Here is a 22,385-nt window from a genome sequence, read left to right as displayed (position 1 = left end):
CTTCGTGACCCCATGGACCACAGCATGCCAGGCCTTCCTGTCCTGCGCTCTTTCCCGGAGTGTGCTCGAGTTCATATTCATTGCATCGGTGATGCTATCTAGCCATCTCCTCCTCTGCCGTCCCCTTCTCCTTTTGCCTTCAGTCTTTCCCAGCATCAGGGTCTTTTCCAGGGAGTTTTCTCTTCGCATTAGGTGGCCAAAATATTTGAGCTTCAGCTTCAGTATCTGTCCTTCCAATAAGCAGTCAGGGTTGATCTCCTTTAGGATTGTTTTATGGGACCAAGCTCACTGGAAAGGAGAAGGCCATAGGTCGGTGGTGGAGCATTAGAAAAGTCCCAGGTTCAGTTCCTGGCATCTCCAAGTAGGACTGGGAAAGAATACTCCTGCCTGAAACCCTGGAGAATTGCTACCCATCAGCGAAGAGAAGACTGATCTCATCAGACCAATGTTCTGATTTCATCTAAGGCAGTTCCCCCATGTTCTTCTTGCTATTTCATTGTGAGTTTGTTTAGGCTAGGATTTGCAAAGATAATAAGCGTCCAACTCCCACTGAATGGTTAGGTTACTTTTCAAAAAATCCCTAGCTTAAAAAAAGTATTCCCATGCCCAGGAATTCAATCCAGGAAGCCACTTTTGCTTAAGAATGATAGCAAATGAAACCACCTTCACATACCTTGTTGATGCATCTGCATTTCGGCACTGATTACACCAGGGCCATGCCTGCTTGTCTGCTAAAAAAAACCCCAAACAACCCATGGTACTCTGCACCAAGAAAAAGCTGCATCCTGCAACCTTAATTGTGCGATGCAATAATCAAATGCTGCTGCTGCATGCGTAAATTCTGGCATAAGTGCCCTTAACTTGGTCTGTGCATGCACATGTTCCAAAAATTGCTGAGGCACAAAAAGTTGCCCAACTACCTCTGCTCTTAGTATTTGATGCTGGCTGAAAGGAAAGGGCATTTCACTCAACAGTCAGAGACTCCCTAGGTGGAACTGTGGTGTACACAACATTATGTCTCTATCATGGGAGTCCCCTGGAATTTTTCCAGGGGTGGGGGAAAGCTTCACAACAGTTTGTGGTTGTAACTCACATGCAAAGGGTGCACCACTACAACACACTTCTGCACTTTTCTTGTGTGTACTCTTTGTTGCTTAGCATCACATTCCCAGAAAAAAACCCAGATGCACAAACACAGTACAGCAAGGTTAAGAATATTGTAACGTGTGTTTTATGGCATCGCTGGCCTTATCATAGCATTGGCAACATCACGTGACTCATCCTAGAATGATTTCCTTCCTCTTGGAAGCATTAGTGGACACTAGGGATGGAGGAAAGTCCCTTACCTTATCCCGCAGCTTGCTTCGCGGTGGGGGGGAGGCATGCCGTCCCTCCCCCCGAAATTCTGGCCGGGGGGAGGCGCCCTGTCCCTCCGGCCGCGAATCTTGTCTCCTGCCAGGATGCAAATGGCGGCGGCCGTAGTCGCCACCGTTTGCGTCCCTGCAGTCAGCTGTGATAGGCTACGTAAATCCTTACGTAGATTATTACGGCTGACTTTGGGGGGGGGGAAAAAAAAGCGCGTACGCAAATGGTGGCGCCCAAGTAAGAAACAAAACAACAAAACGTGATAGGCTACGTAAAGATTTACGTAGCCTATCACGGCTAGATTTTCAAAAAACACTGTGATAGGCTACGTAAATCCTTACGTAGCCTATCACGGCTGACTTTGGGAGAAAAAAAAAGCGCGTACGCAAATGGCGGCACCCATGGGCGCCGCCATTTGCATTCCTTATTTGGGCACATGTAGTCTACGTAAACATTTACATAGACTACGGCGAAAATAAGGGCGCCACCATTTGCGTATGCGCTTTGCCCCCCCAAAGTCAGCCGTGATAGGCTACGTAAGGATTTATGTAGCCTATCACGGTGTTTTTTGAAAATCTAGCCATGATAGGCTACGTAAATCTTTACGTAGCCTATCACGTTTGTTGTTGTTGTTTTGTTTTTACTTGGAAATGGCGGTGGTGGCAGCCGGTCAGAAGACCGGCCGCTGCCGCCGAACCACCACCGAACCGCCAGCGCCAGGGACATTCGCCAAAGGTAAGTCCCATTCCGGGGGTGGCGGACCGTTTCTCCACCAATTTCGGGGGGCCGAATGTGTTGGCATTTGGCCTCCCGGAGATTCGTGGAGAAATTTTCCGCCATCCCTAGTGGACACTCTCTAGAACGGCCTTCCCCAACCTGGCGCCCTCCAGATATTCTGGACCACAACCCCAGCATTCTAGACCATTGGCCATGCTGGCTGGGGGTGATTGGAGTGGAAGTCCAAAACATCTGAAGGGCACCAGGTTGGGGAAGGCAACTCTGGAGAGCAGCAGTGGAGCCTGTGGGGAGTGTCTTGAGCAGTGGGAGGGGAATGAGTCTTCTTTGTCAGGTTTTGGGTTCCAGAGGAGCCTGGACTACCCACTTCATTCACCCTGTTATGAGCCACTTTTTACATCAGCTAACAATACAACTTTTCCAAGGCTTGAATTTTGAACTACAGCAAAGTTCTTTTGGATTTGCATACTTTTCCTTGAACTGTACATTTTGTGTGTGGTTGCACACTTTTAAAAAGCCCTAATGGCATCAGAGAGCAGGTCGGCCATTTCTGGCAGATCTGGTGACTGAGCAGTGCTAAGGCCTGGGCACCAGGGCTACTGAGCCTGAGACATGTGTATGCCCGGTCCACCCCTCTGCTGCTTCTCATGGGGCTGACCAGGTGTCCAGACAATGTCTCCACCCACAGCTGAAACCCCCAGTTGTTTCCATGACTCCCTTCAGCCCTGTAATGGCCCTTCTGCTCTACAGGCAATGCACAATAGATTCAGGTACCTTCACAAGAGGTTTCTTTATTTCGACCATACACGAGAAAACACTAACTTCTGCGGAGGCAGCATCTCAGCTCCAAGGCCAACATGGAGAGAGAGATGGGAAGGGGCTCCATGTGGGCCTCCTGCGAGAGCTACAACCAGCACTCTGAAAGCTATGTGTGTGTGTGTGTGTGTGTGCGCGCGTGTGCACATGCGTCTCTCACATAGCAACCCGTTCTAAACCTTAACAAACTGCATTGCTGCCACAATCAATTTCACAGCCCCATCTGCATTCCCCTAGAACACCAACTGTCCTGTCCTGAGCCCGTGTGGCTGGAAACGGAAAGTCGAGACCGACGGGGCAGGCACCGCGCAGCAGCCCTGTTGCTGCTCTCAGAACGATGTCACAACCGGAATCCGGGGGGAGGGGGGCAGTTGCACCCCCTTGCCCCTGTGAGCAGATGCCCATGGTCTCTATGCTCACGTGAATCTGTGTTGTATAGCTAGCACCAAGATGAGAAAAGGCCATTTACAGTCCAGAGAATTGGTGACACTTTCTGGTTTATACAGGGTGCTTTACACAAGCATATACATTGCTTGATCCCTGGTTATTTTGTGAAAGTAACTAAATGTTTCCACTAACTGGCAACCTATTCAAGTTAACACTGGGAGGGATGAAGCTAATTACTGAATGACCCGACTTGGATGTAACACTAAACCATAGATGAGCACTACAGGAATGAGCCTAGGCCTCACATGCTGCCTGCTCCCTCCTCGAGCACAGCTGCCAGATTTAAAGCATCTACTTCCTGGTTTAAAGTAACCAGTTTCTTATGTCTGAATTAGGAACTTCAGTTAGTTTGCTGAAAGAAGCCAGGATGAGGAACAATGATTTAATCCTGGCTTGTTTCAATATAAATCAGGGATGTTAAATCACCCAAATCTGGAGTCCCAGTCTGCTGTATGGGTTTTCCCTGGATGGCCCCATCCCCTTTCACCTTACTGCCCATCACTGGCCAGTTTTCTCACTTTTGCTGTTTTCCCCATCCTAAAAGGTTGAAATGCCTCTCCTAAGGTTTAGGTACTGGCAGGAAGACGTTTTAGCTAAAATGTGCTGGGCCCTGCCGTCTTTTGCCTTCTACCTACCACTAGAATGCAACCGGTTAAAGTTTTTCCAAAATAGAATTTGGCATTTGAAAGACATTCAATACCCCTGGTTTGTACTTGTTGGATGCAACAACAAACTGGGGCTAGTTTATAAAATGGAAGCGAATGCTTCCAATCTCCTCATGGTAAACTGGGTGGTGTATGGAGAGAACATGCAAGGTTCCTTCTCATGATGTTAAAATATGGTATAACATTACTTCTGAACTGGGCCATAGCTACAGACAAGAAGCAATAAATATGTTCCAGCACTTAAGAGGCCTTTCAAAAGGGTTCCCAAACAGCAAAGTCCTCTGGGATACTGCAGGAAGCATGGTCAGCTACATCCAAATTTTCCCCATAGGAAACAAGCCCCCATATGGTCTAGTAAAACACAGAATGCCTATGTTCAGAGAAGCACCTTCTTGCCACCTTGTGCTACCCTGTTTGTAGACAATCTCACTATGTAACACTGGAAAGACACAATTGCTGCTCTAAAGACAATCCATACACACACACGTCTATTGTCAAACTTCAAAACAGCTTCCACATTGCTTTTTTACATCCCCAATTCTATAGCATTCATAAAATGGGGTTAATTCCTATATAACTAGCAGATATGGAATGAAATCAAACCAGCCCAGCAAGTACTATTTTTGTACTAGCACGTAATTTATTAGCAGGAACATTTTATATGTTCAGAGCACTCTAGAGACATAGATAATTAAAACTTCATTTTGCGCCCTGGGGAAGGAGCTAACGATAGTCATCCCTTTTTCACAAATGGGGAAATTGGGCCAAATGGAGGCTCCAGACCACAGAGGGAGTTCATGGCAAAGACAGTGAGTTCTAGCCCTCTAGTGCTAGGACTGGACCTTGTGTGGATGTGAGCCAGCTCCATGCACCAGTTTTCATTGCTCCAATCTTGGGAAAGCTTGTTGCATGGTCATGGCACTAGCAAAATTGCCTGGGGTTGAATCTGAACTATAACCACAATTCCTTAATGATCCCAAACTTGCTAGTATGTTTTTGTGTGAGGTCTATCTGGTTGGGGAGTTGAGTGTTGCAGAAGGCTCATGCAAACCCCATGATGCAAGATAAGCAATACAGATTGTAAGAAGGAATGCCACGGACAGAGAGATCTATGACAAAAGTGTCAAGAGTAGTCATGTGGATAGACAGCAAAAGTAATGTTATTTTACATTATAGCAGGAGTATCAAATTCAACTGGGTGATATTACTAACTTACCATATGGTGGGGGTGCAGCCACACTTATATTTGTCAAAAAAAAAAAACACCCACCCCAATACACCCTCAAATATTGCTGTAATTAGAGAAACACATCACTTGAGGACAAGTTTGTAAAGAAAAACCAGTAGAATATCCTCTCAGAATTAAATATCAAATGGGTGTGAGGATGCTACATAATTTATTATCCCACCCTCCCTCCAGCTCAGGGTACCATACCATACCATACCATACCATACCATACCATACCATACCATACCATACCATACCATACCATACCCCATACCAGTATTATCCCATTTTATCCTATCTGCATATCAGGATGGTGACTGGCCCAAGGTTTATGGCTAGGCTGTGATTTGAACCAATTTTACTGTGAATATTTACTGAATATACAACACTGGATCTCAGCATCAAGACTAAGTAACTTCTACGGTGTTCTCAGAGAAGAATGGAATTGCAACATTTGGAAGTAAGGAACTCCCATTATGTTTTAATGTAATCCCAAGAGAAGACATTTTGTCAACCTTGTGGGGCAAATGCAATGCATGAAAAAAAGCAGACGCTGGAGGGATCAGTAGCAAAGTAGTTTGACTTTTCTGGCACAAAACAATTCTCCGCCGAAGCAGTATACATTGTAACATTAGACATAAAGATTTAACCTTTACTTCTATTATTAAATGGGCACACCCTAACATTAATACAAAAAGTCAACATGCTTTTTATTATTGTAGGATGGTTAACAGTTTTTCAAACATTTGTTTGCAGCCTGTATTCTGACTCTGTTTTGGGATGCAAAGCAACAATCTGACCCAAACACCCCCACCCTCTTGGGATGGTGATAACAGCATTAATTACTTCAGTCAGCTGTTACTTTCCAGCTTTTGTCAAGTAGTCTGGGATGACAAGTAGTGCTCTGGAACCTTAAAACATGAATTGGTTTATTGTGTCATATACCGTTGTTGTCCAGAGACCATTTCAGGTGAGTGAAGAGGACCAAACTGGATGGTATTAACAGGAATGAAGATGCCCCATCTGGCTCCCAAACCATCCAGTTTGAGATAGATTGGAGGAAAAATCTGGTTCCCAAAATGGTATTTAAATTTTTTTAATGGGTATTCAGTTCACCTCAATTGCTGAAGTACTAAAAATACCATGATTACAGCCAAAGAGATAAGACACTGCTCATAGTGCAAGAATCTGTTATAATTCTTTTTCAAACCCTGGAAAGTACAACCAAATGTGTTAAATTCAAATACTGCAGCCTCTTCCTATAATTATCCTTTGAGGATTGTTCAATGTAAGTATACCACCTCACAGCTCAGAAATGGTATGTTGAATTATATATTTCTGAGAAACTGCAGGAAAATGTTGTTAATGTGATATGAACAGCAATCTTAAAGAATCCGTTAAGCAGATGGCACACAAAGGTTTGCAGCTATTTTATTTACAAGTATACATTTAACACAAAGAAACACTGATATTCAAGCCTAGTTAATAGTAGTGTAACAATATGCATCGTCTGAATGATTATTCTAACCCAACTACACTGAAAAATTAATGCCAATAAAATTCTTGGTCATAATATTAAGAAATGCAATATATAAATTGAAAATATGATTGCTTAAAATTTGAAAATGGAAGTGAAGCCTTTTTTGCACAGGAGTCGGAGTTTAACATAATCTGAAGGGGAAAGTCTCCAACTGACTGTATATTGTTCAGGTTAACAGAAGAAGAAAAAGCGTAGTTTCGCTGTGAGGGGAACAGGCAGTTTGCTTCTTTAGGTAGAACAACATATTCCTAATCTTCAGCCGCTGTGCAATCACATCACTGCGCATGAAGACTTCCCTTGTGAAGATGCCCCATCAATTTTCTCTGCTTCCAAAATTATCCTCCTGAAAACGTCAACAGCAGTCTGGAAAAAAGGGAGAGGGGCTGTTGACAGTCTCAAGCACAGGATACACAGCAGCTGCTGTAATTATTTCAAAACAATGATAAAGGATAAGAGCAAGATGTCTGTCTCTAGGTCAGCATCAGCAGTGCTTGAGCCTAGGATATGCACATTATACTCATTACATGCAATTAAAAAAACAAAGAAAACACAAACAGAATTAAGATCACCTTCCAGTTCATGATGCATTTCTGATCTGTCACTCAGTGCTGAACAAGCTGCCTCCCTCGCTTTAGCGTAGTCCTGTAAGTCCCTCCCTTTGCTCACAATATGCAGATAATGCTCAACATCGCCACTAGCTTCCTAGTAGTGTGCTGTGACTAGGATTCTAGTCACAATCTAACATGCACCCAGATGGGGCCTTACATACTTTAAAGAACGCTGCCTTAGACCCTTACAGTCCATCATGTTCTTGTAGATTCAAGGTGAAGTCTAATAGCTTTTCAAAGTGTAGTTAAGACCTCTTCATTAATAAAACTAATTGGCTTTTCATTGGATGGTAGTGTTATTATCTGCCCTGAGCAATGCGATGGGCCAGATTAAAAATCTCATGGATACCCTATTCACAGGACGCTGTGCAGCTGCGCAGGTAAGCTCATATACTTAAAAAGAAAAGCTGCCTGATTATTCCAGAGATGTGAGCCATAACTTCTAACTCACTAGTATCTAGTTATCAGAAGCAAATTCCAGAGCTGGACACTGTTAAAGCCAGATAAATGTTGCTATCTGGGAAACAAGAAGTGGCAATGTCAATGGGTGCTAAGAGACAGTTTACTGAAATAAACTTTTGAAGCCCAAGCTAAAATGAAATCCGGACAAGGTGTTATGGGACAGGAGCAAGGGACAGGTGGTCTTTCCAGGGACAGGTGGTCAGCCTGCTCTCACTCACAGCTTGAAAGAGGTATTTGCAGCTTAGGTGTATTCTTGGACCCAGCTCTGCTACTTAGATATTGAGGTGATGGCTGTGGTTCGGAGTGCTTTGGTCAAGCTTGGACTGGTGTGCCAGCTGCACTTGTCCCAGGCACCGTCACGCTGGGCCATGATCACACATGTATTAGTTACCTTGTGATTGTATAATTGGAACATGTCTGGGGAGTGGGGCTGACCTTGAAAAAAACTCACGGAAATTTTAGCTGTTCTGACTGGGGCCCCAAAGAGCTGGGATTACGTGACTCCATTACTGTATCAGCTGCACTGTCTACCAGTTCATTTCAGAGTACAATTCACGGTGCTGGTTACCTTTAAATCCCTTTACAGCTTGGGGACAACCTATTTAAGGGACTCTTTCTTTCTATTTGCTTTATGCTGTAGTTTGCGGTTTTAATTTCTGTGAACCACCCAGAGACTTTCGGCTATTAGGTGGTATAGAAATGAAATAAATAAATATATGAATCTGCCTGTCTGTTAAAATCAGCTGATGTAACACTCTTACGCACGGTTGCCTTCTGAGGTATGGGTGGTGGCATCGCACAATAGAGCTTTTTCCTGTGGCTGCACCCCTTTCACAGAACTGACTGCCCCAAGTGCTTAGATTAGCAATCTCTTTACGTATGTTCTGCTGGCAACTGGGCTTCTTTTTTCAGCAAGTTTGTTGTTGTTCAGTCCTTTAGTCATGTCCAACTCTTCGTGACCCCATGGACCATAGCACGCCAGGCCTTCCTGTCCTGTGCTCTCTCCTTTTCAGCAAGCCTTTGATTCTATTGCTGTTTTAAGTTATTATATGCTTTGTTCTGGTTCTTTGGATTCTTTTTGCTGCTTTATTTTGGTCATGTATTTATTTTCTTTGTTTGTTGGATGTAAGGGAGCCTCTTGCCTGTTTTGGGGGCTAAAAGGTAGCACAGAAAGGCATCACTTTACGTAAGAACAGGGAGAACTGCCCATGGCTAAGGCTGTTACACCCCCAAAATGTTGCCCTTCAGCAGATTTCAATAAGCTATCTCTTAGCACGTCATCACTTTCTAGTTTCATTTTTTCCTCCTTCGTTTTCTGTTTTTAAAACTCATCCACTGAAACCCGATAAAAATGTGTGACTTCAGAAGGAACAGTTGCATGGAAAATATACTAAAGAATGATAAGAAAATACTTGCTCTGGTAATGAGGCTGACCAAATCATTTGTGTGGAACGGTCTCTCGACATTTTTGGGTTGGTGCAGTGGAGAATTCAAGATTGCCGGGAGAATTATCAACAACCTCAGATACGCAGACGATACCACCCTAATGGCAGAAAGCGAAGAGGATCTAAAGAGCCTCTTGTTGAGGGTGAAAGTGGAGAGTGCAAAAGCTGGTCTGAAACTCAACATTAAAAAAACTAAGATCATGGCATCTGGCCCCATCACTTCCTGGCATATAGAAGGGGAAGAAATGGAAGCAGTGACAGATTTTACTTTCTTGGGCTCCAATATCACTGCAGACGGTGACTGTAGCCATGAAATTAAAAGACGCTTGCTCCGTGGAAGGAAAGCTATGGCAAACCTAGACAGCATAGTAAGAAGCAGAGACATCACCTTGCCGACAAAGGTCCGTGTAATCAAAGCTATGGTTTTCCCAGTAGTAATGTATGGCTGTGAGAGCTGGACTATAAGGAAGGCTGAGCACCGAAGAATTGATGCTTTCAAACTGTAGTGTTGGAGAAGACTCTTACAAGTCCCCTGGACTGCAAGGAGGTCAAATCAGTCCATCCTAAAGGAAATCAACCCTGACTGCTCACTGGAAGGACAGATACTGAAACTGAAGCTCAAATATTTTGGCCACCTAATGCGAAGAGAAAACTCCCTGGAAAAGACCATGATGCTGGGAAAGATTGAAGGCAAAAGGAGAAGGGGACGGCAGAGGATGAGATGGCTAGATAGCATCCCGATGCAATGAATATGAACTTGAGCACGCTCCGGGAGAGAGTGGAGGACAGGAAGGCCTGGCGTGCTATGGTCCATGGGGTCATGAAGAGTCGGACACGACTTAACAACAACTGGAGAATCCAGTGCTTGTCTCTCTATTTGTTCTGTTTAGCAAGAGTTATTTGCCAACAAGGTACAATTCTGAATTGGGCTCATTTCCAAAACTATTCCACTGGCCTCAAAATGGTCCCTTCAGCATCTTAAAAACTGCAATGACAGTTAATTGAACAAGAATCTCATTTAATACCAGATGTGTATGGTACCTTGTGTGACATTTAAAATCTAATATCAAATCAAATGGTATGTATCAGTATAATGAATTTTTACATGCACAAGTAGTCCACAAGTAGCTATTTAGTTTACTATATATCTCCCATGCAAATTAAATTTTAGCAGTCCCAAAAAGCACTGGGTGCCAATTAAAGCTTCCTCTACAGTGGTTTCACTTCTATGACCCTGTTCAGATGTAAACGCAGTGTCCAGTGGCAAATGTGGGTTAATTAACCCACGAATTGCACGGATGCATGCAAGCTGCATCCCGTTTCCATTTAACAACCCTCAAATGTAGCATTCAAGGCCTGTTAATGGAACCAGGAAGCTGCTTTTGCACAGCTCATATCCCTGCAATTTGTGAGTTAATTAATCCACAATTTGCTGCTGGATGCAGCCATTACATCCTAACAGCCTATATGTTGCCGTTGCTTTACTGCAGAGGGAAGGCAGGAATTCAGTTTTAGTGAGACATATTCCGATATCCTCTCTGGTATTCTGAAACAGGAAAACTGTACTCCCATCTTAATAACGACAAGTTAATGACTAAAACTGCCAATATTGTTTTTAATTGACCCCTTTCATTGTAGAAAGTTAGAAAGCTCCCACTCCGTGCTGGCAAGCTGGAGTTCACCCTTCTGCTGCAGCTTAAAGGTAGATTGGCCCAGTCAAGGTCTGAGGAAAATAAATGTTTTAATAGGTTCCCACCTTCACACTGATTTCATTTGTAGTTTCAAGCAGCTACAAACATGTGACCGTGTTAACAGATGACTGCAGTGGTTAAATGACAGCTTCTTGTTGTCTGAAGCTTTCATCATATAGTGACACACCACAGGAATCTTAAGAATAGCTATCAATGGGATGCAAGCACCCAAGTGATGAGTTTACCACCACTCAAACAGGTCATTAGCAGGTTGAAGGAAGACTTGCTTGGAGAGCTTCCTTCCCATTTCCCTACATACACATAAGCCCTATTCAGGCATTAAACTTACTGGTTACCCGAACATGTAAACAGAGCTGTGCCAAGTACCTCTGCCCTTGATGTTGTCAACATGAAGTAGCCCCTGGCACCTGCACTTGCAGAGTGGGGGCCTTTGTGTGTAAACTGTATGTGCAGAGGGCCCCCCACGACCTGGAACCTGGTGCTATCAGGGTTCCAGGATGCACGGAGGCCTGTGTTCATACAACTGTACCCGTGAAGGCCCTTTCCAGACAAGGGGAGTAGTTACTTAATGAGCAGAGGGTTGCAGCGGAGCTACTCAGCCTGAGCCCATTCACACATTCCTGAATAGGAACTATACTTCCTGAACAGGACTATAGTTAAGCAGCAATTCTTGTTTCAATGACAGAACTTAAAAAGTGAATTTGTTACCTGGTTTTCTTTAGCGGAAGATTCCAAGAAAGCTGCATTCCAGGATTCTGCTAAAGCTTTCCCTTCTTCATAGCTGATCACCCTGGCGGGGGGGGGGGGGGGGGAGAATCAATAGAGAAATTTATAGTAGGGCTTAAAACAAGGAACCCTGAACAGATTAAAGATCCAGCAGTTTGACTGCTGAAAACTCATCAGGCTGCATAACATGTAGCATTATGAGAGGTTGTGCAGCAGACGCCGAGATCTTGATATGCCATTTTTACAATTTCGAATTATCGACCGTTCATGGAGAAAGCTTTATATTCATTTTCACTAGAAAAATAAGCAGCGGACACCTAGCTTTGAAGGAAAGTATTGTTAGAAGATACATAATGAAAACTAAGGCTTATTCAGATAGTAACATTAAAGCACCACTGATGACCACATCTGCTTGGCATGAACACTTACGCACTGTCTCCAATTACACATTACAGCAGCTTAACAAGCACTCTGCTGTGTATTATTTTGGGTACAGCCACTTGGAATAATAACTACGTAAAGGCCATGCCTGTTCACAGACTAGAAAGCACCCCATGCTTGACCACTAAGGAAAAGGGCTATTATTTGAGCAGTTTCTCTTCCAAGAGAGACATTTTAGAAGAGGTAGCAATATAAGCATTTTGTCTATTACTGTAATTTGGAGTTCCAGTTCAAGCTTAAATATATAAATGGTTTGATAGCAAGTGACTTTTTACCAAATAGCAAATGGAACCAGTAAAAGGTTCAGTGAATTTTATTGTTGTAGTGCACACGTTAGTCAAATTAAGAACCATTTTATGCCCCTGCTAGCAGTAGGAACCACTAGAGCAGGCACAGAAATAGCCAGGCAACAAATTACTCCAGCTGACTACCTGAACAACCACAAAACTGCCAGAATTCTGAGTGTCTTAATAATGAAAAAAAATCACAAATGTAATAATGGCAACAAATACTCTGAAGTGCCATTGAAATGCATGAAAAGGTCTGCCCAAAAAGGACTGCAGGCTGCATATCTGTCTGCCAGCAGTCTTCTTCTAGCCTTTCCTTTGAGGGTGGGGACGGGCTCAGGGTTCAGGAGGCCCACTTGCCTGATCAAAAGGGCCAGAAGGCTGTGGCTGCTTAGTACACTCATAAAGACTTCTCCTCAAGGGTCTAAGAAAATGCAGGGAGAGGGTGATAGGGCTCAATCCTATTCAGATAGATGGCTACCTCCAAGCTCAGAGGCGACCACCTATCCAATGCAGGGCAGGAGAAGCACGGAGGGGATCGATCCCTCCACACTTCCCCTGCCCTGCATTTTTGGCTAGACAGCTGATTGTGACTGCCTAGCTACAGGAGGGCATAGCGGGGGAGAAGGCTGTTGTATGACAAATTGGATGCGTTGTACAGGCATTTCCGCCCTTCCTGCCCTGGAACGCCCCCCGGAAACGCCCCCCTTCAGCCGCTCCACACTCCTCTTGCGAGCGTGGAGCACAGGGCTGTTCTGCGCTGCCTTTGAGGCAGTGCAAAAGTGGGGGGAGGTCGGTTCCTGGAAAACCAGATATCCTATGGCTGTCCAGCTGCTGTCTAGCGACCATAGGGTTGCTCCCTCCAGGTAGTAGCACTCCCAAGACAGCAAGGAGGAGCAAAATTAAGAACTTGAATTTAGGATTGCTTCTGGATCAAATATTGTTAGTAAACAGTTAAGCATTTAATGCAGCAATTCATTACAAATGCAACAAAGACAGTTAAGCTAATTTTAAAAAATAACTTTATTGGCTGTTATGCAAGTATTATTTATAGTAAGCGTCATGCAAATAGAAAATGCGTTTAACTGTTCTTGGCTCTTATCCTGGAGCTCTGGGGATAGCCCAAATAGTTGCAAATATTTTTAAATACACATAACCATCCCATTTTAAAATATGAATATAGTTAAGAGACAGACTCTCTTGCCTGAACTAAATGAAGGGGGGGGGGGTCACATGCGCATGCCCTGCTGACTCCTGCAAGATCAGAGGGCAAGAAGCTTTTTCAAAAACTTTACAACTTGAGCCCGTCACTGCCTCTCTTGATCTAACTGTCCTCACAGGGCTGTTGTGAGGATGAACTAGGATAACCCATATACATTGCTCTGAGATCCTTGGAAGAAGGGTAGGACACAAATGTGATAAATACAGTACATTCTTGGCACCCTGCAACACTTGTCTGCAGTTAAGTAGGTCATCAACTGCCCAGCACTCCAACCTTAGCTGAATTTACATGCACAGGCAAACAAGGGTCAGGAATAGGACTGGTATCTGAGGTGATGCATCAGACGGAAAGATGGTCATTTACAGGAACATGCAACCGTAAATGTCTACAGGCTATCTGGAGACTATTATGCTGTAGGTGCTCCAGTTATTTTAATCTTAACATGATTTTAATAATTTTAAGGGAAATATTCCATACCGTTCCATATGCAGGTCTTTTTTATTTCCAACCAACATAATGGGGATCCTATGGAAGAAACAACACACACAAACTCCTTTCAGAGGAGAAGCGAAAGTATAGGGAGTAATACGATAGCAAAATGAATCATGGAATGAAATGAGAGTGTTATTACTTACTGGACTTTTCCCACCATATCCAATAACTTGCCATGGATAACTTTAATCACTTCAAAACTGCAAAATAAAAGGATGACATCATACACGCCCTCCAACGTTGAACCCCCTAACATTTCTACCCAGCCCACAAATAATTCTTCAATGATCAAAGCCACAAGCAAATATAATTTTATTTAACACTTAGGAAATCTATTTGCCTGGAAAACATAAATGAAAACCCAATGCCAATGGTACCTCATCATGTTTGTACAAACTGAAAATGAGAAATTAAAGTCTGTGCCCCAGCTTATCCATGACAAGAGAGACATTAGCTGAGCTGCATATGAATTTGATTTCTTTTAGGAATTAAAAAGTGACACAGTTGAGCATTAAATCCCATGACAACAAAATATTTAAAATTGCCAACTCAGAGTATGGGGGCTGTTCCAAACGTAATATGAGCCCAGTATTTTTATATGCTAGGTCACTTCCAAAGCAGTTATGTTTAATGCAGACTAGTTGCAGAATAATCTGGGAAATTCCCTTGCACAAGCCTCACTGAAATAGAAGCAAGTTGCACAACTGCATCAGAGTTTATGCAGGAGAAGTTTCCATTAGTGTGACCTTGAACATGAAGGATGAAAGCCATATTACAACCAGTCCACTGGATCAGTGAGGTCAAGATTTCTTTTTAGCACCGACAAGTAAACAGAAACTGAAAAAACTAGAACTGTCATTGTGATGCTTTGATTGTTCATGAAAATGGAAGACAATCCATAGAACACAAATGGCAGAATTCTAAAACAGTACAGCGAAAAAGGGAGGTGCCTGACTGCACCCACACCAGGTGCTCCACCCACCCTCCTCTTTCATTTCCCATTAGTGGCCCAAGTTCACATCACCCTACCTCCTATGTATGCATTGCAATCTCAGCATTTGACATCATCGATCCCTAAAGTCCCTACTCACAATCTGCATCAGCAGCTAATAGCTGCAAGGCTGCTGCAACCTAACCAACTGCCCTATGATCTTCATGACCTCCACCTTCTCAACCAAACTGGTCAATGTGATACTTCAGACACACCCAGCTTGCTGCACTTTCCTTAACCTCCCACGTCAATGCAGATTTGGATACACACTCATGAAGTCTTTCCTCATCTTTCCTCCCCACCTGTTATGCTGCAAGGTGTTGCGGTTTGCAGCACTTCCCCACCCAGGAAGGCTCGATTTGTTCACAGCTAATAAACACCTTTACACATAGCAAGGAAACTGAAATGAGATCATTTGTAAAAGGATTCCAGAAGACATCCTGAACAATAGTCATGTCTGAAACAAGATGGATGTCAGATAGGACAGGTTAGAATGGAACAAAATTGTATTTCCTTTTCTCTTCCAAGTAAAAGAACAAAGCTAAGTCTGAAGTCTTCAAAAACAGGGGCAAATTAATGCTCAAGTTAGGTGAATTTATAGAAGTAAAACTTGAGCTTATGCCAGTGTCTGTCCTTCGTGTGAAAACATGGCTTACTCTGGAAAAACAAGCAAGGATCCAGAGGGCTACAGGTAACCTTACATAGACATACCAGGACTTTTTTAGGCCTCTCCTCTCACTAGAGACTTCACCTCCCTGCCACTCCTGAAGATCTGAGGATGGAGGTGAAATCCACTCGTTGTTGTTTATTCGGTCAGTTGCTTCCGACTCTTCGTGACTTCATGGACCAGCCCACGCCAGAGCTTCCTGTTGGCCATCGCCACCCCAAGCTCCCCCAAGGTCGAGTCCGTCACCTCCAGAATATCATCCATCCACCTTGCCGTTGGTGAGCCCCTCTTCCTTTGGCCTTCCACTTTCCCTAGCATCAGCATCTTCTCCAGGATATCCTGTCTTCTCATGATGTGGCCAAAGTACTTCAGTTTTGCCTTCAATATCCTTCCCTCAAGTGAGCAGTCTGGCTGTCAGGGTGGACACTGAGCCCATAGAATCCCAGAGTAGTTCTGATGCGGAGGAAGAGCAGTTGCTCCTTCGGGAGAGGAGCACGCTCCTTTTTTCCCAGGACCAACAGCTGACGGAGATTCCTCCCACCCACATTCCTAGTTTAGAAAGCAGTCCAGGGAGTGACTCAGCACAGATAGCAGACTGGGAGGGATGCTGCTGCTCAGATCTAGTTGCTACCTGTAGAGTTATTAAGTTGTAAAAGAAGAATAAAGCTTTGAAAAGAATCCCTTTGTCTGTGTCTGGACTTGGCTACTAGATTAGACTGAGAGAGCCCTCCAAGGAGCCCTTGACACTGGCTTTATTTCCTGGAGGATGGACTGGTTTGATCTTCTTGCAGTCCAAGGCACTCTCAGAACTTTCCTCCAGCACCACACTTCAAAAGCATCTATCTTCCTTCGCTCAGCCTTCCTTATGGTCCAGCTCTCGCAGCCATAGGTTACTACGGGGAATACCATTGCTTGAACTATGCGGAGCTTTGTTGTCAGTGTGATGTCTCTGCTCTTCACTATTTTATCAAGATTTGTCATTGCTGTCCTCCCAAGAAGTAAAGGTCTTCTGATTTCCTGGCTGCAGTCAGCGCCTGCAGTAATATTTGCGCCTAGAAAGACAAAGTCTGTCACTGCCTCCACGTTTTCTCCCTCTATTAGCCAGTTTTCAATCAAGCTGGTTGCCATAATCTTGGTTTTTTTGAGGTTTAACTGCAACCCAGCTTTTGCGCTTTCTTCTTTCACTTTTGTCATAAGGTTCCTCAGCTCCTCCTCGCTTTCAGCCACCAAAGTGGTATCATCTGCATATCTGAGATTGTTAATGTTTCTTCCAGCGATTTTAACTCCAGCCTTGGCTTCATCAAGCCCAGCATGTCGCGTGATGTGTTCTGCGTACAAGTTGAATAGGTAGGGTGAGAGTATACAACCCTGCTGTACTCCTTTCCGAATCTTAAAACCAGTCCGTTGTTCCGTGGTCTGTTCTTACCATTGCTACCACACAGGGGGCTGCAGCTGGAGGTGAAGGTTATCAAAGCCTCCATTCACATGCATAAGCAATTTGCAGGGACAGCATACAAAGTTGGGGAAATGGGTCTATCTTCTGCAATATCAATTTGGGATTTTAAGTTAGGACACTTCAATAACTTCAAATTGGAGCAAGTGTACACAAGGAAGAAGAGGACTGCTTGCTTCCTAAAAACTTGTATTAGTTCTTTAGTCACTCATCGTTTAGATACAGCAGGGGAAATTAAGGAACCTACAATTACACACAAAAATGCTGAGATGGAAAAAATAAAAATAAAGTAGCACACCTACATTTTAGAGCGAGTGACCAAGACTCTGTACATGTATAGATGTTACATAAGCCCTGTTTGGGTGTGGTTAAAACTAGTCATCTCAACACAAAAATGGGAACAGAATTGTATGCATGAAGGCCTCCACCCTGCACACATTTAAGGTGTACATGCAGGTGCCTGGCAGAGGGTCTACAATGACGTGCTCAACACTGGGGAGGGGCTAGTTGGCACAGCCCCAGCCCAACTCATGTGTTGAGGTAACTATTTTTAATCATGCTCTGGGCTCTTCCCAATCTACTTTAGACAGCCAAGTCAGGGACTGGCAACTCGGCAAGGCTGAGTAAGGCATCAGTGAAGAAGTCCAATTTGTGTGTGTGGCAGCTTAAAGCTGAAGTTACAGAACAGCAGGCTGATCAAGATAAAATATTCTTGCAAGAGAAGAGATCCTAACTATGCTGATCTCTGGAACCCACGAAGACAGATCTTGAGGTTCACCATAAAATGAGGTTTACAATATGTGGTCTCAAAAGGAAGTTAGACTATGGTAAGAAAAAGACATACAAAAAGTCTATGCAAGAAGAGAGTACCTCAAAGTTTTCAGCATACTAATTTGGAAACTTTTAAAATAACATCAATGCCTTTATTAAGCCTGCTATACAAGAAACCTATTTTTAAATCCTTTTTACAAAAGCAAATGATCCGCCCTGCAGCCAAGAATACACACATATGAGAAAGTGATAATTGAGCTCCGTCACAGAAAGTGGAGCTCAAGCAAAGGAAATTTCTCATGTAGAAAAAATGCCTCAGTGCTAACTCGAGGTTACCCACTCTGTTAAACTCTTACCCTCTGCTGCCCTGTACAGGGTGTCTGCATATACCTCCCCCCAGTAAGAACATCTGTCTGAGTTGTAATAGTGTACTGCAAGTGGATCAAGCTGACCTCTCACTTTACACAGGCCACTGTACAGTTGTAGTTCAGTAATGTCACAAGACAAGTGAGTGAGCTAAAGGTGAAAGGCTCTATATCCCATTAGCAGCATGCCACCCACAGTAATAGGCTTTAGGTTATCAAGCACTATTTGCCTTGTGATGGTGCTGTTTCTCTTGCAGGAGACAAGAAGGGCCAACATCAAATTAGTGGACAATTCCACTCTGAAACAAATCCTCAGTCCTCACCACATGTATTCAGTGGTGGAAAGTGCAAAACGCTATCAAGCCTGCAAGTTCCTCTTTAAAGTCCTGTACCACATTGGGTTATTATTTTGTTTCATCAGATAAATGCTCTGCATTTTAGAAATTAAAATAACAGAGAGCCACCAGAATGCTTGACATTTGCACATTCGCGGTTCAGAGTCAGCTGCATTTTGGTTATGGGAATATCAGATGCCCATGCTTCAGGCATATAAATCCGACTGGTGTCCATTCATGTGCAAGATGGCGAAACCATACTGGCTGGTGCCACTGATTGAAACTGAAAAAGAAGGAGGGCACAATCCTATGGGGATAGTTGGCTGCCTCTGAACTTGGAGGCGACCGACTATCGAATGCAGAGCAAGCAGAGCACAGAGGGGATCTTCTCCTCTGCGCTCCGGCCACCCTGCATTTGTGGCTAGACAGCCAATTTCAGGTGTCTAGCCAGGGTGCCTTAGAGCGGGGTGGGGGGGGGAGGCCAAACAGTGCATAGCAAGAGTTGTAACGGTGCTTCTGCTGTCCCCTCCCCTCTCCCAGGAACACCCCTGTTCCCCCTGCTCCGTGCTGCTCTTATGAGCATGGAGCCGGGGGCAAACTACGCCACCTACAAGGCAGCGGGGGGGGGGGAGGAGGAGGAGAAAGGCAGTTTTCTGAGAACCGACCTTGGAGCGCTGGCTCCAAGTTTGGTTCGCAGAAAACAAAAAAATCCTATGCCCGTTTAGCAGCCACAGGATTGTGCCCTAAATCACTAATGTGATTATGATGACAAGTGTCTACTCAACCACACCATATGATATTCTAACTTTATGGAATGCCAAGATTTTGAGCAACTATTATTATATAGAGTTAAGTCATGTATATTAACAAGTGTATATACTTTTCTGACCACAAAACCTACTCTTTTAGCTTTACACTGCTTATGAAAGAGCAGTGCTGGAACTAGCTACTTACTAGCTCGGCTGAAGGCAAAGCCAGAGGAAAGAACTAAAACTGCCTGAAATACTATTTAGTTCCTTTTCCTTCTAGGCCTTCCAATTTTATGATCTATGATTCATGGAGAGCAACTGGTTGCTGCACTTTTATAGTTCTTCTTGATTTAGCTCATGTTCTGTGACGCCCAAAACATCACAGAAGCAGTACAAACTTGAAGAGTCACACTGATGAATAATGATGAAATATAGTTTTGATGTACACTCAACCTTTATCCTACAAAATATTCAGACATATTGGGCCAGTTCGTACAATTGAACAGCCCATTGCAAGTTTATTTAAGCCATGGTGGGCTGTGGGCAGCCATTTTGAATATACATCACCCGGCTGTGGTTTATCATGTCATGTGAACCCACAGTCCCCGGGTTCACATAACATGACAAGTGTGGCCAGGTGGTGAATATACAAATCCTGCTGGGAATGCACCACAGCACACTGTGGTTTAAATAACTCACAGTGGGCTGTTTTGATCATGTGAACCAGGTCAGTGTGTGCTTTTATTTTCTATTGAAATAGCTGAAAAATTTAAAAGGCAGTACTATCTTGACAGCAAAATATTAGGCATGACGTACCTTTTTATTGATGTGACTGAGTAAACAAGAATGTAGCCATTAATGTCTATGGAATACGTCTGAGGAAATATTGAGTATTCATCCTGTTGGAAGATAAAGCTGCATTTTAATGTTCTGTAGCCACACAAGCTCGTTGATAAGTTTGAAGAACTGGGTTAAACACATTTAATCCTTGCACTATTAAAATGCCCTGCATGAGTGTACATGTACCAATATCCTTTCATGGCTCTGTCTTGCATTCTATTGAATTCTTTGCATAGTTGAAGGATTACAATTCCTATACAGAGGTCTAGAAAAGCAGCAATGACCCAGCTGAAAATACAGGGCACCAAACAGGAAAGTTGACATTTTACTGGCATGATGTGCTCATGCACTCACTACGTTTATAAGTAACAGTTTTAATGTAGACTCCACTGAAATGTGAGAACTGTTAATTTATAATTCCTATGCAGTGCTATTGAAAGTTGTGTACCAACTTTACACAATGTGCCAAAACAGACTATTTCTGTACTTAAATGGATCACTATTATATTTCTACTGTCAAAGACAGGAATCAGAGTTAAAGACTTTCTTAATGAACAATGCGAGTGGACCAGTTTAAACAACATACCCTGCCCTTTCTTAATATTCTTTGATGATTTTGATTTTACTTATTCAGATACAATTATAAGATCATAAAAGCAAACTTGACTCCCTCTTTCCTTTCTATGACTTGGACTCTACGATAAGTTAACTCAAGGAACATCAAATGCGGAAAGTTTTCTGTTCCTTTCTTCAGTCACCTGTGCCCCCTAAAAAGCCTCTCTGAAGGGCTGGGGAGAGGGGAGTGCTTTCCTGAACAATCTTAGGATCTAAGCTTATCATTTTTAAGATTTCTTTTATCACTCATATGTTTTAGTGTTTTGCTGTTTTTAATGTTCTTTTTTATTGTTTTAAGTTGTTGTGCACCACCTTGATGGCTTTATAGCAAATAAGGTGATATATAAATGTATTAAAAAGGTAAAGGTGTCCCTAACCAGTCGTGTCCGACTCTAGGGTGCGGTGCTCATCCCCGTTTCTAAGCCGAAGAGCCAGCGCTGTCCGAAGACGCTTCCGTGGTCATGTGGCCGGCATGACTGAACACCGAGGTGCATGGAACGCTGTTAACTTTCCCGCCGAGGCGGTATCTATTTATCTACTTGCAATTTCTTGCTTTCAAACTGCTAGGTTGGCAGGAGCTGGGACTGAAGACAGGAGCTCACTCCGTCACGCAGCACTCGGGTCTCGAACTGCTGACCTTCCAGTCTGCAGTTCAGCGTCTTAACCACTAAAAATGTCACCTGGTGTTATTCATTTAATAGCTATACAAATCTTTAGTGCATTTGTAGATGTTTGTATAATTATAAAAGAAGGCATACTAATGCTGTGTTTCTTAGCAGATTTCAAGCAATCTTTAACCAGATTGTATAGGATGAAGACTAATTTCTATCTGAGTAGTGCTTAAAGACCATAACTTTCTCACCCAAGTGTTTTAAACCATCATACCAGTTTTAAGATATTCACACTGGAAAGACTACCAGGGCAACAGAGTTCACTTACCTGGCCAGCTGTGTCAACTACCTGAAGATGATATTCTTGCCCATTTACTGTAATCAGCTTTGTGAATGCTGGACAAATGAGAAAAGGGTACTTTAGTACTTCACATGCAGAGTCTGCCAATTCGATACATTTGTCATTTGATGGGTCATATCCTTAGTATCAGGGTTAAAAAAAGGCTTCACTATGAATGTTTTGAGATATTAAATAGCCCAAATACTTTCATTTTAAGGTTTTGCAGATAATAAAACAAAATATTATATAATATTGAAATTGTTACAGAAAAAAGACTTCCTAATCAGATATTTAATTTCAGTCACTGGTGTCTATACACAGAGTAGATACAAAATTAAGGACTAGAAAACCCTACAAAGGGATTACAGTGAGCATTAATGCTATGTTAGAGCACACTAGACACAAAGAACCGTTGAAACCAGACTAGCTGTCACAGCATGTAGTTTACTTCTATCAA

The 22,385-nt window shown here is 43.3% G+C and overlaps 1 protein-coding gene across 4 annotated transcripts in view; it reads right to left on the bottom strand.

The window, feature by feature from the left end:
* Positions 1–6,671: 6,671 nt before the first annotated feature.
* The window catches only part of RHEB (Ras homolog, mTORC1 binding), a 38,220-nt gene continuing 22,506 nt past the window's right edge, over positions 6,672–22,385 (bottom strand). For 2 of the 4 annotated variants that reach the window (XM_084859373.1, XM_084859371.1), the window contains 6 exons: positions 21,917–21,984; positions 20,339–20,421; positions 14,335–14,391; positions 14,177–14,224; positions 11,732–11,813; positions 6,672–7,159 (listed from right to left, as the gene is read on the bottom strand). In XM_084859373.1, coding sequence (XP_084715499.1) covers positions 7,067–7,159; positions 11,732–11,813; positions 14,177–14,224; positions 14,335–14,391; positions 20,339–20,421; positions 21,917–21,984 — 431 coding nt within the window. In that variant the 3' untranslated portion in view covers positions 6,672–7,066. The remainder of the gene's footprint in view (positions 7,160–11,731; positions 11,814–14,176; positions 14,225–14,334; positions 14,392–20,338; positions 20,422–21,916; positions 21,985–22,385) is intronic. The other 2 variants (XM_084859375.1, XM_084859374.1) reach the window with 1 other exon arrangement.

Source organism: Heloderma suspectum, chromosome 5, assembly GCF_057233095.1.
Source record: "Heloderma suspectum isolate Gila_16-S chromosome 5, 16-S_ref, whole genome shotgun sequence".
Lineage (NCBI taxonomy): Eukaryota > Metazoa > Chordata > Lepidosauria > Squamata > Helodermatidae > Heloderma > Heloderma suspectum.
The sequence above is the reverse complement of the archived record's forward strand: the minus strand, read 5'-3'. Positions and strand labels throughout refer to the sequence as shown.